The 18,144-nt window shown below is 57.0% G+C and overlaps 1 protein-coding gene across 12 annotated transcripts in view; it reads right to left on the bottom strand.

Annotated features, from left to right (window-relative positions):
• Positions 1-18,144, bottom strand: part of RAP1GAP2 (RAP1 GTPase activating protein 2) — an 84,133-nt gene that overhangs the window by 46,757 nt on the left and 19,232 nt on the right. For 9 of the 12 annotated variants that reach the window (XM_087751578.1, XM_087751573.1, XM_087751571.1 and 6 more), the window contains one exon: positions 15,804-15,839. In XM_087751578.1, coding sequence (XP_087607704.1) covers positions 15,804-15,826 — 23 coding nt within the window. In that variant the 5' untranslated portion in view covers positions 15,827-15,839. Of the gene's footprint in view, positions 1-7,291; positions 7,388-13,188; positions 13,322-15,803; positions 15,840-18,144 lie in introns of those variants that run through there. The other 3 variants (XM_087751583.1, XM_087751584.1, XM_087751582.1) reach the window with 2 other exon arrangements.

Here is an 18,144-nt window from a genome sequence, read left to right as displayed (position 1 = left end):
CCACGGCTGGTGCCTGGGACACCTGCATGCCCGCGGCTCCCACAGCCGCAGCTGGGGCGAGCCCTGACCCCGCACAGGGCGCTGCACCCTCCAGCCCTGCTCGTGGCAGGCAGTGGGGGGCCCTACACCATGGGGTGGGCTCAGGCTTTACCCAAGCTGCTGGCGGGAGGCTAAAAATCCTCGGCTCCTGCTCTGGCCAACACAGGCGGTCCTAAGGGCACGCTGCGGCCCTTATTACTCCATTTTATGAGCACCTCCAGAGCAAAACGTGAACAGTTTTCCCACTATGGTGCCCCAGCATGAAACTGGGCAGTGACACCAGCACCAGAGCTGAGCTCCTTGGGCAGAGCCTGGGCAGTGGCAGTGGTTCCCGCAGCACATGTGCAGCCTCCCTGTCTCATCCTGCTGGTGCGGAAACCAGCACCGTGAAACTGGCGGTACTCCCTGCCCATCCCAAAACCGTGCAGAAATCGGCCAGCAAAGCCGCTGCAGAACATCAGCCGGCAGCGGGCTGGCCACAGCGGCTGCAGAGGCAGCTCCTCGGCCATGCACAGTACGTGTCCATGATGGCAGACACCCAGATTTGCACACAGACCCCTCTATGCCCCATGGAGGAGAGCTAAGAAGCAATTTTAGCTTCAGTGAGAGGCAGGAAACGCCACTCGATTAAGCCATGGGGGTGCAAATTGCTCCTTTCTGGGAAGCGAGAGGCTCAGCCCCCTCTGGAACCCCGCTTGCTCTCTGTACTCTGCAGAGAAGAGCAAGACAAGTCTCCCATCACGTACGGTACCCAATGCAATCAGCTGTTTGCTGCTGCTGCTGCTGGCAAACTGATCCCAGTCCTGGGATGGATGATGCCAAGCACCTCGTCAGTGCTGCTACATTTGTGTTATTAATCAGACTTTAGAATACACCTGAAACGGGCTGTCATTTGTTAGAGCACTCCATCTGAGGTAAGAAGAACTAGTGGAGAACCAGGGATCAGGCGTGGCTGGATACGGGACAGGGTCTGAGGGCCAGCATGGAGCAGAGGGGTTTAGCCGTGAAATCCAGCTGGACACTTCTGCACAGGGTGTTACTGGTAGCCCTCTGATGCTGCTGTAAATCGCAATAGCATGCAGAGTACAAACTAAGATAACTCTGTGTTAGCACACCAATAAAAAAAACGAATTTGTATTATCACACTGCAATTAAACTTTGAGCACAAAAGACTGAAAGTGGATGTCCCAGCAGGGCCATTTATACCCCAGAAAGGCGACCCATACCAGGGCACCGGTGACGGTGCAGCCAGGCCACGGGACCTGCCCACCGTGCGATCCCCATGATGCCCCTTCCCTTCCTCTTCTGCTGAGCAGCTGAGAGAAAAAGGCAGCAAATATTTGCCTACTTAGCAGGCTGGCGGGAGGTCAAACGAGTGGCTATTTGCTCAAGCGCGAGAGCTGCATTTGCAGCTGCGGGATTTGCACTGCAGAGCGCGGGTCCTGTCTGCATCCGCTCCGCCAGCGGCAGCCAGCAACGCATCCCCTCACCGCCGTGCTCCCTGCACCCATGGGCACCCATCCCTCGGCCCCTGCACCCGCCAGCACCGGGGCCTCGTCCCCAGACAGCGGTTTGTTCAGTGCCACGTCCTTCTCATCTTCCCTGACCAGCCTTCGAAATCGCAGCCTTTTAATTAAATGATCTGCAAATTATCCCCCCACTTATTTCCTCTAGTGGCCCCACTCCCCGCAGCGAGCGGGCAGGGCTGGACCGTGGGACGGGCACCAGGAGGCACACACTGCGCGCCCGCCGGCCACACGCGGGGAAAGCTGACCAGCCAACCCAAACCTTAGCCCTCGGCACCCCGGCTCCCACCAAGGGCAGGGATGCACCAGTCCCCGCTCCTGGCGACCGGGTGGCAAAGCCTAGCGAGAAGTGCCCCCCCACCCCCCCACCCGTGTCATTAGCCCTGCTGAGGATGAAGCATCACCCAAGGCACAGGTTTCGCCTTTCCAGGAGCTCATCAGTCGCACGCAGCTGGCATCGCCGCCGGAGGAGCCGCAGCGGCCCGTGGCAGTGAGGGTTCATCCAGCCCAGGAAGATCACCAAAAACTATAATTGTGACTTGCAAAGAAAACCTTGCAGGCTGAGCGAGGCCATGCAAACGAGGGCAAAGCCCTTCATCCAGGGCTACTGCAGCAACGCTTTCCAGATCAAACACGCTGGAGTCAGACGGGAATGCTCAGCTCTCTGCTCTGTGTTTGATATAAAACCATCTCTGATAGTCCAGGGGGCTTAGAGAGCTGGATCTGCTTTATGCAAGAAGATATACAGATATCTTTCTGCCTACATATCTACAGATATCTATCTACGTGCGTCTATATGTCTATCTATAGGTTCTCATAATTTTATTTTTGGAACCATTCCTTCTTCAGCAGCCTCCAGAGAGACACAGTTTTGATAAGCAGCTCATAGAAAGCATCTTCCCCTCACACACATCCCAGGACGTCAGAACAAGAGTCGCATTTTGGTGCCGAGCCCGCCGTTCCGCGCTGGCGAGCCAAGCAGCGCTGGCCCTGGCTCCTCAGCACGTTGCAGGGCCAGCAAGCACAGCGATAAACCAAAGCCTTTTTGCAGACAGCAAAATGGTAGCATGGGGAGTTGCTGAAGGCTGGGCAGTGAATCAGGGGCAGGGAGGAGAAGGCAGGCGGGCGTCACGCTTCTGCCGTGGGTGGGCAGGGAGCCCCGGGGCTCGGGCGCAGCATCAGCCCCTGCCCGGTTTGCTCCCTTGAGCGGCTGTATCATCACTGATGGTTAAACACAGTACAAGGCAGTCATGCCTGTGACAGCAGCACAATTATATGGAAACTGTATTCCTGATAATTTGGGGTATTTTTCCCTGTGAACGCAGGCTTTCTGAAGAGACGAGTTCCAAGATTTCAGCATTCAATTACATCAAATCAGCAGAGGAAATAAGTCTTTACAGCATGAGCAGATCCTTTGAATTCTACTAGCAAATCAGTAAACCAAATGCCATCATTTATCATTAACATCACTAATAAAGCCAGATTCAGGATGCACAGCAAACTAACATCAGCCACAGGCCCGACGCTTCCAGCGCCACCAGCACCCTCCTTAGCCTCCAGTCCTTCCCCAGCTCCCCATGCAGAACAAAGACCACCCCCGAAGCCGTTATTCCAATCAACTCCCATTGGCATCCAGCCGGGAAGCTCAGGATTAGGCCCAAAGTTTAACCTCAACCAAGCGATGCTCCTTCCTGAGATGCTGCAAGGGATGCGGGAGCAGGGAGGGGACCCCAGGCAGAGGAGGGGCAACAGGGTGGGCTCGGGAAGAAGGGTCAGGCTCCCAGGGACTGCTCACTGGAGCCCAGCGTTCTGGGGAGAGCTGCCCTCAGCAGGGGAACGCCGGGAAAGGAAAGGCGCAGGGCCGGCCAGCGCTGCTCCTCCTACAGCAACAGGCAATGCTGATCCGTGTCCCTGAGCCCAGCTGCTGCGGAAAGCCACCGCTTCAGCCCCATCTGAAAGCCGGATTAAACATCCCAAAGCATCCGCTGATGGGGTCGGATGCAGCACCGCGCTGCCAGTCCGACACTGCACAGCCTAAAACCCAGGCTCGTGAGTCATGGGATCGCTGCAATTAGAACCGACACCAGGGCAGGGTTTTGCTTAACTTGTGCCTGAAGAACCGCAGCAACCCCTGGCACTGCTGGGCACAGCTGCGCTGCACGGGGTCCGGCGCAGGTGGGCTGCAGCTGTGGCCGGTGCGGGCTGGGAGCCAGGCCTTGCCTGGGCAGAGCAAGCAGAAGAGCTGGTGGCTGCAAATGCAGATCCTCGTGGCAATGCTGAATATTCAGCTGGCTCGGGAGGGGTTGCTCCAGAGAAGCGCTAATCGTATTATGTAAAAGAGGAGCCCCAGCCAAGCAGAGCGCGCGCCTGGGCCTCGCTAATCCCCCTCGACAGGGCAGCGGCACCGGCACCGCAGTCGCTCCCTCTCCCAAGCCCCCCACTGCCGCAGCGGCAGCCCTCCAGCCCAAGGAAAGCATCAGGAGGAGCAAGTTAATCTAAACGCATGATGGGGAGGTGGCAGCCCGCATGGACAACCAAGCCTGGCACTGCCGCGGGTGGCCACAGGAGCCCTGGAAAAATCTCGTGCTGCCTCAGGGCCTCGACTTCCCTCGATGCTGGGGTGTTTTGGTGATGGGGAGGGATCGTAGCTGCCTCTGCATGAATCCCTGCTGCGATGAGCTCCCATAGCCCCTGGGAGCAGCGCCAGCACCCAGGCAGCACCGCAGACAGGTGCTGTGTAGGGAGAAACGCTTTCTACTTCCAGAAACCTCGGCGGGGGGATCAGCGCCCTGCTTTGCTGCGCTCACCAACGGTGAGCTGCGAAGGGTGGTCGTCGGTTTGTGCAGGAACGCGTCCTGGTGCCGCGGAGGGCAGCAGCCAGACCAGCAGCTCCCCAGCCCTCAGCAGCTCCCCCAGGAGATGCTGCCATCTCAATTACCCGTCTCCCTCAGACACTTTGTTTGATGTGAGAGCGTTAAAAGACATATAATTTGCAGAGCTAAAACACAGGTATTATCTCAGTGACACATCCGTATAACAGGGAATGTGCTGAAGTCAATCACATTCAGAAATGGGTTTCTATTGCTCTACAGCTTTTTCCTTGCCTCTTGCTCCAGATCAAAAAGATAGAAAATTATGCAGTTGTTAGCTGGAAACCCACCATCTTCCTCGTTAAATCACCTCGCGCTGTGCAACCTCATCAAGGATCGGGAACAAGAGACCTGGATCAAGCATGCCGGGACTTTGGGAAGCGGAGGGTACGATGCCTGTGGGCAGGAGCTCTCGCTGGCAGCTGGTACCCACACCCGCACGAGGGGGAGGCTGGACAGAGGGGTACCTGCTCCGTACCAGCTCCACGCGCACGCTGCCCATCTGTAGGGTCTCTGGACGGTGGCTTCTCCTCCTTTGGAGGAGATGTGCCTGCAGCAGCACGGGAGCGCCCTGGGCAAGGCAGCATCTTTTGTACAAACAGCCAGCAGCTGCTGTGACCGCATCCAGCCGCAGCAGCAGTCGTGGGCAACAGCACAAACACAGTTGAAAGGAAAACTCTCCTTTCCCACCAGCGTGGGCTGCAGAGGGCCCGCAAGGGGACTGGCATCTCAGATGACAGGACACGACTTAACATGTCCCATTTCTCAGTCTTTCCCTGAGCACTGGCACTCTCAGGGAGCGGGCACAGGCCCCCAGTCTGATCCTGTACTTCTGACCATCATTCTCCTGCCTGTCAGCATGCCTCCCTGTCCTCCAGCCTAACGTACAAGCAAAGAGCGAATCTATCGGCTAACACCGCTGCACTGGGTTTTTGGAGATCCAATAAAGACCTGATGGAAACCCTGCCCCGCTTCCGAGCCCCCGGTACAGCTGGGACGGCTGGTTACCACCCCCACGTCACCGAGCAACGTAACCTGCGCCATCTCAGGGAAGAGAACATCAAGCTCTGCATTCCAAATTTTAGAGGATTACCACCAAATTGCTTGTAGGAGGAAGGAGCTGTCGCAGTCCCTGGTGTGACACCGGTAACATTTGAGAGGAATGAGACAGGATGGTGCCTGAAAGGAGCGAGCTTTGAGTCTTCGCAGAGACTTCATAACGTAGCTCTGACCTATTCAAGTACCTGTCAAGCCTCTACACGTCTCTTCTGGGTGAGAGTCTGAGACGAGCCAGGTTTTTACAACAGGCTTTGGAAGATGAGAGGTCCTTGGATATTGTACGGGTCCAATGCCGATGCTGGTGTTTGCTAACCGAGCACAAAACCAGCATCACGAGCCCCACTGGAAATCATAGAATCGTCAAGGTTGGAAAAGACCCTTAAGATCATCGAGTCCAACCGTCAACCTATCACTGCCAAGTTCATCTATACCATGTCTTCAAGCACTGTATCTATCCATTCTTTAAATACCTCCAAGGATGGAGACTCAACCACTTCCCTGGGCAGCCTGTTCCAATGCTTGACCACCCTCTCAGTGAAGAAGTTTTTCCTAAAATAAATAAATACACCTAAAATAATACCCCTAAAATAAATACACCTAAAATAAATAAAATTTATTTTATTTCCTAAAATAAATAAATACACCTAAAATAAATAAAACACCAGGGATGGGGAGGGCCGTTTCCAGACAAGGACCATTGGCCCTGCCGGCACTGTCCGGCACTGACCCATCCCACGGCAGAGGAGCACTGCCAGGCAGCTCCCAGGCACAACCCCAGCGGCTGCCTGTCCCTGCCACGCCACGGGGCTTGCTGGCGCTGGTCACCGTCAGGAGGCCAGGACCCCGCTGACTAGAAGGAAAAGCGACAGCCGGCGGGACCGGTACAGTAATTAACAAAATTATCATCAGGAACAAACCCCAGGCTTTGGCACAGTGCAGGCGCTGGCTCCCGTGCCGGTGCTCCCTGCCCTGCTCTGGGCTGCTCAGCTCAGCAGAGCTGGGCTGCTCGTGCTCCCCAAATCCCCACCCCGGCAGCAAGCGGACGCATGGCCACGGCCAAGGGGAGGCCAGCGGGCATGCCAAGCAGGGCAAAAGCCCCTCCAAACCTCCAGCACTCACCAGCGGCCAGGGACCCTGCCCCGGGCGAGCCCCCCGGACAACCCCATCCTCCTGCACACCCGGGTATTGGGGAGTGCACACCCGCAGGCAGATGGTGTCTCCATCACTCCAGCCATTAAGGCTCCCTCCCCTTGTCACAACAATATTTGCTTTTAGAAGGCTGTTATTCTTCTGAGCAGCCGCCTTTCGATTGTCTGCAAACAGCTCCTATTTTGACAGGCTATAAATGTGGCAGGAGGAAAGATATATAAACCAGCACAGTTTATTAGTTCTGAAACAGAGCTAAAAATAGACCCACGTGGGGTTGCTAAGTCCTCTGGGCAGATGTAATTGTGGATAATCTAGCTTTAAATATGCGAAGACTGTTCTGACAGCAACAACAACATTTTAACATATGGAACTGGATAGCACACGAGCAGAACACGCCGCTGCGCCACCTCCAACGTCACCGGGAAGCGGCGTTTGCATCGCCGGATCCCAGCCCGCTGCCTCCGCTCTACAGCTGGGGTTTCTGCAGTAACAAACCCCCAAATAAACCCAAGTATCTACCGCAAGCCGCTGCGAGGAAAGCACCTAGCCAAATACCAAGGGAAGTCTCCCAGGGTGGGAGCATCAGTGGAGCTGTGCCAGTACCTGCCCCCCCTTCCCCAAAATTTTATTTATTTAGATAAGGCTTACCAGATTAAATGGCTGAAACGCCGCAAGTCCTCAGAGCTGACAGCACCCTTCTCCTCCTAGGAAAGCTTCCTCTGCCCCAGGCAGGCTTTGAAACGTGCTGCAAGGATGCTGCGCTGGCACGGGGCCGGGTGCCTCTGGGGGCAGCCGGGGCGATAACCACCCTTCCACGAAGAGGGAAGCGCTCCCGCCTGCTTGCCAGAGATAGGGGGGAGACGTTGGGACTGGCTAGATTTTGTAAATCCCCCGGCAGCCCCGGGGCTGGCCGAGGCAGGGCTGACTAGGAGGCTGCACTCCGCTCCCTGCCGCTCCCCCACCACCCATCCTCTGGCCACCATCTCCAGCGTGTCCTTCTTCGTCACCTCCCGACCGTAGCAGTACCACCCGTGTGAGGGTCTTCTGCAACACCACACACAGTGACCGGCGATGCGATGCTGCTCGCGGGGGACCTTCGGTCCAGTACCCACCCTGGTGCTGCTGGGAGCCGATGAGCAAAGACCGACCCCTCCAGCTCGTCCTTCTCCCAGCAGCGCCCACGTGCCAGCAGCTGCCTGGGGCTGGTGCTCCACCGCTGCCCGTTCCGGCCGGCGCAGCGGGCTACCAAGCAGTAGTGGCAGCCCCGGAGCTCCAAACGCTCCCCTCTTTGCAACATGGAGGGTCGGTGCCCCCAGCCCCAGGGTGGCTCCTGGGGCCCTGCCCCATCCTCACTGCAGGGGCAACGAGGACAAGGGGGGCACTGGCCTTTCCCGAGCTGTGCCTCTGCTCGACCAGACCTCGCCAAAGCTCCTCAGACCTTTCTTAATTTTTCTTCATAAAATTACACAGTGCCTCAGCAAAAAGAGCAGCTCTTGTACCCATTGAAAGCCATTTCTGTCCATAAAGAAAACAGGGTATCATTAAGGCTCCCATATCCCAGGTTGTTTTTCTCCTCTGGAAAATAGATGTGATTTTGGGGGGCGGTCCTGCACTCGAACGTGGCGTCGATGGGACGCCATGCTGTTTGAGCTCCACCAGCCACTGCCCCCGCCCCGGCGAATCACCCTGGCACAGCCACAATGTCCAAACCCTGGTGCTGCATCAGCCCTCCGCGGGGGGAACCCCTTTCCCTTCGCCCCCGCGCACACCAGAGGGCAAGGAGCAGAGACAGACACCACCCGCCCTGGCACTCACCCTGCTCGGTTTTATCTTCAGTCACAAAAGAGAAATACCAAAAAAAAAACCAACACCACTAAAACAAAAAAAAAAAACCCAAATCCGTTTCTGTCCTGACTAAGGACATCAGGTGTATCCCCAGCATCGCCTGCTGCGGCCATCCCAAGCCTGCGGGCAGAAGGGCAGCGCTGCCCAGCAGCAGCAGCACCTACTCCCGGCCCCAGCGAGCACATGGCTCCGGCAGCGGGGCCTCAGCAGTGGCAAAGGGCATTTTGGGGCCACGAGTAGGTGCTGCAGGGCAGGGCAGGACCAAGCCTCGGTGCAGTGCCCATGCGGGACAGGATTGTCCTTATCTCAGCCCAGCAGCCAGTGCTGCCATGAGGGCAAAGCCCAGATTTCACAGAAGTGGCCGGGGCTGGGATGGGCCCTTCCCAAGGTGGCGGGACCCGCTCAGCCTAGCTCTGCGGTGACCGAGGCGCCAGCACCACAGCCAAGCTCCAGCCAGGGCTCAGTGAGCAGCCCTGCGGCCACCCTGCCCACCCCGGGTGCTGCTGCCTGGCACCGGCACCCGCCGCAGCCCTGGCTGGGCGATGGCACAGCGCTGACCTGCTCATCCACGGGCCACCGGACCCTAAACTAGCAACGAAAACACAGCTGACAGACTAATTTCTTGGCATAAAAAGCAAATAAAGCAGTGAGAGCTGCCTGATGATTCATTCCAGCCCCCAGACACGCCGCCCTGCTTTCACCCCAGTTTCGCTAGTTTTACATTCCTCCTTTTAAATTACTGACTCCCACCTTTGCTTCCTCGCACTGAAGATCTTCAGCCTGGGGATGCACAGGCGGAGCGTGCCGGGATGGGGGGACCAGCAGCACAGCTCACCGCTGCGAGGGTCCCCAGGGCGCAGCGCTGGGCAGGACCCCCCAGGCAGGAGCAGAGGCAAAGCCAGCGCCCGGACCCTGCTCCCCTCGAGGGCACCGAGCGCTGCCCCATCCCCTGCAGCGCCCCGCTCACACCAGGGCCCAGAGGGGCAACCACTGCAGAGCTACTGACAGTGTGAACTGGGTGACGGGACTTGCAGCAGCTTGGTCGCTAACAGACAGAAGCCCCCTTCGAAGGGGAGGAGAGCCACACCGGCATGGCCACGCAGCAGCAGGACCCCAACGCCCGATGCCTGCGCTCCCCTCGCTTTTATCCACTCACAGCAAGAACAAGTAGCAGCAAGAAGCCAAGTGCTCGTGTGCCGACTGCTGGCACGCCTGGGAAGAGGCTTCAGCCAGGGAAGCACCGGTGGGAACTGGGGAGACAGGCAGGAGCCCCGGCCTCAACAGCCCCGGCCGAGCACCCGCGGGCTGCAGCCGGGTTGGGATGGAGCCTCTGAGAGGCGCCGGGGTGGTCCTGCACCGCAGCGACCTGCTGCCTCTCCCAGCCCATTTGCATCTGCACTACAAATAAAGGAGGACTTGGAAATGCTTTCACACGTGCCCATCTCCTCCTCCCAGAAGAGGAGGATCGAATCGTACCGCCTGGCTCTGGATACACTCCCAAACCTGGTCAGAGTGGAGCTTTTTTTGCGCCCCCGCCCCCCTTTTTTTTCCTTCCCCAAAAAAACCCAGAACACCAAAACATCACTGAATCAGTGAAGGACTCGAATCCGGATCCGGCACAGCCAAAGGCCGGGGCAGCTCCAGCCACCCGCCGGCTGTTTGCACCGGGAGCCACCAGCCCGCCTCCCACCAGGCAGAGCTGTCACCCCCGGTCTGCGTGAGGGTAGTGCGGACATTTATCTGTGCAGCCCTCAATTCCCCCGGCATTGGCACGGCCTGGCCCGAACACGCAGGAGGCGGCTCTGAGGCAGCAGACGGCAAGCGGGGACGGCGGCAGCCAGCGCCCGCGGCAGCAACAGGGACCTGTCACCATCCCCGACCACTTGCCTGCAGCCTCCCTGGCACTCATGAGGGGCTTTGTGCCAGCAGGGACACGGGCACGAGACCTGCCACCGACACAAGGACTTGTTTTGCTTGGGATGCTGTGTCCGGCCACGTGCCTCCAAGCTGCCACCACCCTGGCACCAATGGTGCAACAGGAATCTCCCAGGAGAGGAGGCAGAGCAGCGGCTTGGCTCGGGAAACATTAAACGAGGTAAACGGGGTTTACACCACCATTTTGAAGGGACTGGACCATTTCAGGGTGCACTCTGCCTCCTCGCTGCCGCATGAACCCAGGGGAAACCCTGCGGGAACCCACCCGACACCCGCGAGGGGACTGCTAGTTTGTGACCAATCACAGACGGTTTAAGTTTCCAGCAAAACTTTACAAAAAATCAGGGTGAGATTAGAGTCAAGACCAAGAAAGACAGCTCAGGAAAAGCTGAGAAGAATTTGTTTTGATTATATGAGCCACATGCACATCAATAAAAATTAATATAACTGACAGAGCAACATCAGAAAGGGAGAGGCATCACTCTGGGGTGAGAATAGCGTCCGAGCCGGCGGGGCAATGCATATTAAACAACCTTTGTCTCAGCTGGGTGCCCAATTAATGCTCATCCACACACAGACCCACTTAAAGACTCTGCCCAGCACTTGGCTGGGAGCCTGGACCGGCCGGGACCGCGTTGCGCCCCTCCAGCCCCAGTGCCGATTTTATAGTTTGCTCCAAGTCCCAAGGTGTCCTTCGCACACCGGCCCCATACGTTCAGTTCTTCCCTTTCATTTCTGCACCGGAGCTGAGCTAACTGCCTCCGCCGGCACGCCGGCCGGGAGCGAGGCGCTGCAGGAGGCTTCACCCGGCGGGCTTGGCGGCCCCGCCGATAACCGGTTACGAATCAAATGAAATAGGAAGCCTGCCCGCCTCCCCCGTTCACTGCAGACGGCTGCTTTGCGGTAGATTTGATAGCATTTTCTTTGCAGCACAACACATATGTTACTACAGCTAAAGTATAATCGCTAAACATACATTTGCATGCAATTATCCATTTTAAAAGGTGGTAATAAAGTCAAAGGAATTTACTTAGGCGCAATCTGCTCTCCAGACCTTGTCCTCACATGACCTACGCGCAAACCTCTGAGATTACTGCAATAGTCAGCGCAGCTACCGCCAAGAAGCTAAATCATTCCCACATCTTCCCATTAACTCAGCTCTGGTCCATCAAATATTAAAGAGCCTCAAGCCTGGACACAGCTCGTTTTACGAAGGTCAAGTAAATCTTTCATCTCTTCCCATCTCTATCTTCCACCACCGTTCCCATCATCAGATGAGCATCGCATGCTCTTTCACGTGAATTTTAGCTGTATGCACGCTGACTCTCCGTAATTGGTGTACAAGGCTCCTCTGTTCCACAGAGACATGATTATTTTGTTGCTATTTTTGCTTTATAAGGCTAAAGCTAGAGGTGACTCTTTGCCTGAAGGAGGGACTTTTTTTTATTGATTTTTTTTTTTTTTTAAATACTCTGTGGTTTCGCAGTACATCCCACTGGTGATACCAAAGAGAGAATAACCGGAGGGCTGAGGAGGCAGCAGCAGGCAAAGGGCTGGCTGACCAGCTCATTCCCGAGAAGTCCGGACAGACGGAGGAGGAAGGTGCCCGGGGGTTCATCCCCATCAGAGGAAGGTCCCCATGGGCTCGTCCCCACTGCACCTTCCCACCTCCAGCGTCCCCAGTACAAGGATTTTCCGAGGCAGAGGGGGCTCAGGGGTCCCTGCCCGGCCCCTTGGGACCCCGCGCTTGCTGCGCTGCCCAGGGTCAGAGCAGGGCAGCTATGAGAAGCAAACAAACTCAGTAGGCAAGCTCATCTGGCTGGGGCTGATTTTTGATATGCAAAGATCCTTTGATAAGCTGACTCTTCCTCCAGGGTGACCTCCCCGCTCGGGAAGTGGGTTTAGCTGCCGTTTGGCTCAGCTCTTCCCATCCCCGGCAGCACGACCTGACCTCAACCTCCACCACGTTTTAGAAGCTCTGCACGAAGCCGTGCCCCAAGGAGCACTAAGGGCACCGCAGGAGCACCCCGCGATCCCGGAGACGCTGCTAGCTTTCTGCAGAGACTTGATGTGACACAAGTAAACACCAGTGCCAAGCCACAGTTTGGAGGGCTGCTTCTGAACACATCCCTTTTGCCAGCCTGGGGGGTTCAGCTGCCCCCTGCACTTTCCCATGAAGCAGGTAAGGAATAAAAAGCAAACAAACAAACAAACAACTTAGCAGAAAAACAGGGATCGCGGTGGAATTGGTCCATGCCAAAATCCTGGGTCTGCACATGCCAAATCCCATTTACTGCACGAGCGCCTTGGTCTCCGTCTCGCAGCACCCTGGGGCTGGTCCCGGTCCCAGCAGCTGTCAGCAGCCCCGGCCCCTCTCCTGGCACCCAAGCCCCGCAGCACCAGCTCCTGCTGCCACCCCTGGGGACATGCACCCCCTAAAACCTGGGAGCAGAGTATTTCCAAGCCCTCTCCCAGACTCTCCATCCCCCTTACCCTGCCTTTGGGCGCTTTGCAAGGCTTCCCAGGAGCAGCCCCCAGCCACGCGAGGTGGGAGCATGCCCGAGCTCTCCAGAGCAGCACATGACTCCCTGCAGCAGCCAGAAACTCAGCTCTCTCCTGCCCCAGAACAGCGACTTTTGAGAGCCAGGGATGGCGCATTGACAGCTGCACATTTAAACCCGGAGCGGTGGGACCGGGAGCCCAAGCTCCCCGTTAGAGAGCCAACGCTTTCAGGCTCCCAGAGGCAGAGCCAGACCCAAACTCACCAGAGCTTCCTGGGCATTTTGGGCACTGAGCAGCAGACGGGGCCGTTCAGCAGCACCTCCCCAGGGATGCTCGGTCCTCCGCAGCGCCTTCCCTGCCTGAATGCGGCCCCGGTACCTCCCCGCGCTGCCTGTCACCAAAAGGGGCCAGCCAAGCCCCTGACCGCGATGCCAGGGCTCCCCATCCATCGCCTCTCCTCCGACACTCCCACTCCGCAATGTCTACTCATTCTCTCCGGTTCCAAGTCCCTCAGACATATTCATGGTTACCATAGGAACTAATGAAACCCAAATTAAAAAAGGAGAGACAGAGGGAAAACCACTTTGATGCTCTGGTGCCACCTGCATGCGCGAGTTTATTATGACGAACGACAAGAGCAGCAGGCAGGGGAGCATCCCGCAGCCCAGCTTCGTGCTCGCACCCTCCCGCTGCAGCGCTCGGGTTCACCAAATAGCGGCTTTGCACAGGATCGGGCCTTCGCTCTTGCCCCCGAGAGCCCCCCGGGATGCAGAGCCCGCTGCTCCCCTCCGCCACACTCCCCGGGACGGAGGGGCTGATGCTGCCCCAGCGAACGGCTCCCAGCGCAGGCGCAAGGGGCCGGCTCCAGCAGGGGCTCCCGCAGCCCCCCAGCCGCACTGGGACCCCTTCCGCAGCCGAAAGCTCGGGGCCACATCCACCACCGTGCGCTATTTCTCCCCTGCCAGGTTTCTGCAAGTCAATATTGATGTTTGCAGCATGCACAAGGCTTTGTGAAGTGCTCCTCGGCTTGCAGAAAGCAGCTTGTCTTTTTGTTAACAAGTTACACAGTGAAGAAAATTGCCTACGCCTGGTATCTTGGCCAGAAGGCTGCAGCAATAATAAGAGGGCGTTAGAAAACCAAAACTATGTTTTTTTTTTTTTTATTTTAAAAGCTTTTACAAATATCTAATGTAACTCTGGCTGGGCCCCAATTACAGAACCATTTAATGAAGCAATCTGTCCACAAACCAGAAGCATTATCAGGCTGTGGAAAGCATTAGCTGCAAATAGCGGGGATAAAACAACTCCAGTGGATGCTCATTGAACGCCCTGAGCAAACCCCCTCCTCCGACTGGGGTAGGAGGGAGGGAGAGAGAAACGTGGCCCCAGACACCCCCCCCCCCCCCCGCCCATGCAGGAGCGCGGCAGCGTGCCCCACGGCACCGGCACAGCGCTCCGAGCGCGGCACTAATTGCCCAGCATGGCGGGCAGAGGAGGTTAAATTGTATTTCTGCAGTAGAATTGCTGCACGGGCCCCAACGCAAAATCAGGGCACAGCACGTGGCAGCATACAAGGAGCAGTTAAATCCTTCTCAGCTCCACGGGAAAAGGAAAGTCTACCGAGATTTCCCTCCACTCCCAAAAGCGGTAAACACTGATTTAAACTTCTCATTAGTTCAGCAAAAACCTGAGCACTGAGCTTAGCAGCAGCATTTCTGTTGTGCTGTTTACAATGGGCATTTGCAGGCTCATTCAGGCAGCAGGTTCCCCCAAGGCTTTCTGTATACTTTTCCATTAATGAATAATTTGCACAAGTAATGATTATAGAGGGAAACCGCATGAGCCGTTACCCATACACATTACCCTGAGCTCAAGGGAGGCCTGGCCAGAATATTTCTATATTAGCACACGGTTATGCTGATAGCGTCGGAGCTGCACGTGTACTTGCAATGGAAAACCCCTGACTCGGGGAGCTTATCCAGAAACCGGGGAGAGGGGAGGATCTGCCGCGGCAGGAGGGAAGGGATCGGTCCCCCCGGTCACGCAGCCGGGAGGACAAGGCCTGGTGGGAACGGGAGGCAGGTCCCAGACAGCCGCGAGCGCTGGGAGAACAGCGAGCATCAGTACCACCATTCCCAGCCGTTTCTCACTCAATCTTCCCCATCCAGCTGATGGCATTTTCCAGCCGGGGCGGTGATCCCGCACGCCTCACTCCGTTACAGAGCAGGATCTGGCCCAGCAGCCACTTCGCCAGAAGCCACGCAGCCCACGTCGCCAGCTTTCAGCAAGTCCATGGCAAACCCAAGATGGACCCACCAAGCAACACCACTGGCTCATGGACCCAAGAGCATCTTTGCCCCTCCAGAGCAACACCCACAGCCCCCGCAGTGGCACAGGAGCAGGAGCTGGGTAATAAGCACAGACACCCCTTATCCCCCCGACACGCACCTCCTTTCCAGACTGCAAGATTCAAAAGCAAAATAAAACCCCCCAGACTTCACTAAATTTACAGCCAGAAGCTCGGTGGCAGCCCGTCCTGCCGATTGCCACCCCCATCCCTCCCGAGGCAGAGATGTTGCCCCGTGAATCGCACCGTGTGTGCCTTAACCCACCCATCACGCAGCAGTTGTGTTGCTGCATTTATTATAATCAGCCAGGGCCTGAATCACCTTGGACTTGACAGGAGAACAAGCGGTGTGACATGCACAAACACATCTCCAGGAAAGCGTGGATACGGCCGGTTTACCACTGCACAGAGCTGGAACTGGGAAGACAGCCCAGCTAGCACGAAAGCATCCTCCGCGCACAAAGCCATCGCTCAGCACCGCGCATCTCACAGGGAAATCACTTTACACGAGAGAAAAGTGCGGGTACTCACTTGATCTTCAGGCTGGCGAGCATCGTCTTGTCGATCCTGGGGAGAAAGCAGAGGAGGGTGTTACTGCGGGCGCAGACGGGAGGGCTGTCTCCCCTCCCGACTCGGGTACCGGGGGCTGCTGGCAAACCCAACCCCAGCACCTCCTTCGGAGGTGCCATCAGTCTGGCTGACATGATGATCGCCACAGAAAGACTTGACCAGAAAACAAAATCAAGCAAAATTTAACCCAAACTTAAGCCTGGCAGCAAGTAAAACAAAATGCCGCCACTTGTTTCCTGGTAGTGACCAGTGGAGAACTGTTGCCTCCCCACCTGAAATACCAGAGGTGAACTGGGCAGCAGAGGAGGACGTTTATCCATCTCCAAGCTCTCTCCAAATCACTGGTCCCACACCTCCCACAAAACACATATTTAAAGACAAAGGACCCGTGAGAGACCTGACGCACCGGGAAGATCACACCAAACCCCGCAGGCTCAACCCTGCAGCATTACGAGAAGCCCGGTCCGACGGGGAAGGAATAAGGACACAGCAAGCGCAGGATTTTCCTACCTGGCAGGTCGCTGCCTCGGCTCAGGCTCATCCCTGCAGGGCTGCGCCATCCCCGCCCGGGCAGCAGCCGCTGAATTACCCTTTTATTTACCCCCATGCCCGCCTGCAGCTGCTGCGAGCACCCGTGCCGAGCCCCAGACACAGAGCAGCCCCATCACTCCCAGCCCCGGCCGGCTCGCGCAGGGCTGGGAGCCCCAGTCACTTTGCTTATTTATTTGGCACCATTAATAAGTGCCTGTCTCCACAGAATCATTGTGGTTAAAGTCACAGTAATAGTAATTAATGCAAATCATAGTAATGTCTCAAAACGCAAAAAGGATGTCTTTTGGCAGTCACTGCAAATGCTGTTATCTGCCACATGGAATTAATTCCACATCTCAAAAAAAAAACCCAAACACCAAAAAAACTGCCAAACCCCCGCTTGTTTTGCAGTGCAGTCACAGAGGACACGGCAAGGCTGCAGAAATGCAGTTTCCCCTCTACTCACAGCTTTACCTCCCTCCGCTGCCAGGCTGAACTTCTCTATCACAAGGAAGCTGCGCCCACGGGTGACGCAGCGGGGCCGGATCCCCGGCACGCCGTGCCACAGGCCGAGCTGGCACCGGGGCAGGCAGAGCAGGAACCCCGCGTGGGGTGTCCCCGCTCCCCATGGCTGAGGGCAGAGCCACCCTGCACACCCCAGCTCAACCCCGGCGTCCTCTGCCCACCCTGCCTGCGCACACCATCACCCATCCCTGGGTCCCTCTCTTGCTCAGACCGAGGATGCGCTCACAAAACCCCGAGCCCACGGGAGCTTCGTCCCAGGCATTTCCCCAAACATCAGCTCCTGAAAGCCGGCACGCTACTGCTCCTAAAAATAGACCCAGGGCAGCCACGATTGTCACTTAATACTTAACAAGCCTGTCCGCAGACCTTGTTGATTATTAAATCGCATGGAACATTAAAGTGTGCTGGTGTAAATAGCTGTTACCAAACTTGGTGACAGATGCAAATGAGCCACGGGGACAGTGGGTGGCTGGGGCAGCTCCCGCAGGACCTGTGCCGGAGCCGGGAGCTGCACTGAGCGGCTTCAGCCGGAACCACAGGAAGAAAAATCAGTTGCTGTTATTTCACTTCTTGAAGAAAAAAAAAAAAAAAAAGACAACAAAAAAACCCCCGAAACACCCAAGAAAGAAAACCCTCTGCTAGGGAAACCGCAGTTGCAGTATGACTAAGTTATGAGAGCCGCTTCGTCAGGTCCTGCCCTGCACACCCTCCCGAGGTGGGGTGAAGTGAAACACCCCACGCCCCAGCCCAGCCTCCTCCCTGCGCGCCCCGGCACGGCCCTGGGGCTCCCCGCGCCCCGGCAGCGCCAGCAAAGGGGGTGCCTCCCCCACTGCTGCCAAGAGCAGCGCCCGGGGGAAAGGAGCAGCCGACACCAGCTGGGTGCCGACACCCTGGGAGGAGAGAGCAGAGGCTAGCACCCACATCGGTCACTGGGACCCCGGTGAGGCGGGAAGGGGGTGCAAGCAGGGGGCTGGGGTGGCAGCTCCCAGGGCTGCACACGCCACGGCTTTGCATCGCCCGCAATGCACATCCCTACGTCCATGAGCAATGGCACCGCATCTGCCACCCCAGGACAAGCACGCTTCTCCCATGACCTCGCTGGCAGCAGATACAGCCAGTAAACAGAAAAAAAAGAAAAAAAAAAAAAAAAAAACAAAACCGATTCACACTCCAGCAGAGGGCTGGAAATAGCGGTTGCCACTGCAGACAGCGGTGGCTGGGTGTGCCCGGTCACCCCACGCGTGGT

This window comes from Nipponia nippon, unplaced genomic scaffold (genome assembly GCF_047370975.1).
Source record: "Nipponia nippon isolate SJK-2023a ecotype South Korea unplaced genomic scaffold, ASM4737097v1 scaffold_15, whole genome shotgun sequence".
Taxonomy (NCBI): Eukaryota; Metazoa; Chordata; class Aves; order Pelecaniformes; family Threskiornithidae; genus Nipponia; species Nipponia nippon.
Note: the sequence above shows the minus strand (reverse complement) of the source record. Positions and strands in the feature narration are given on the sequence as shown.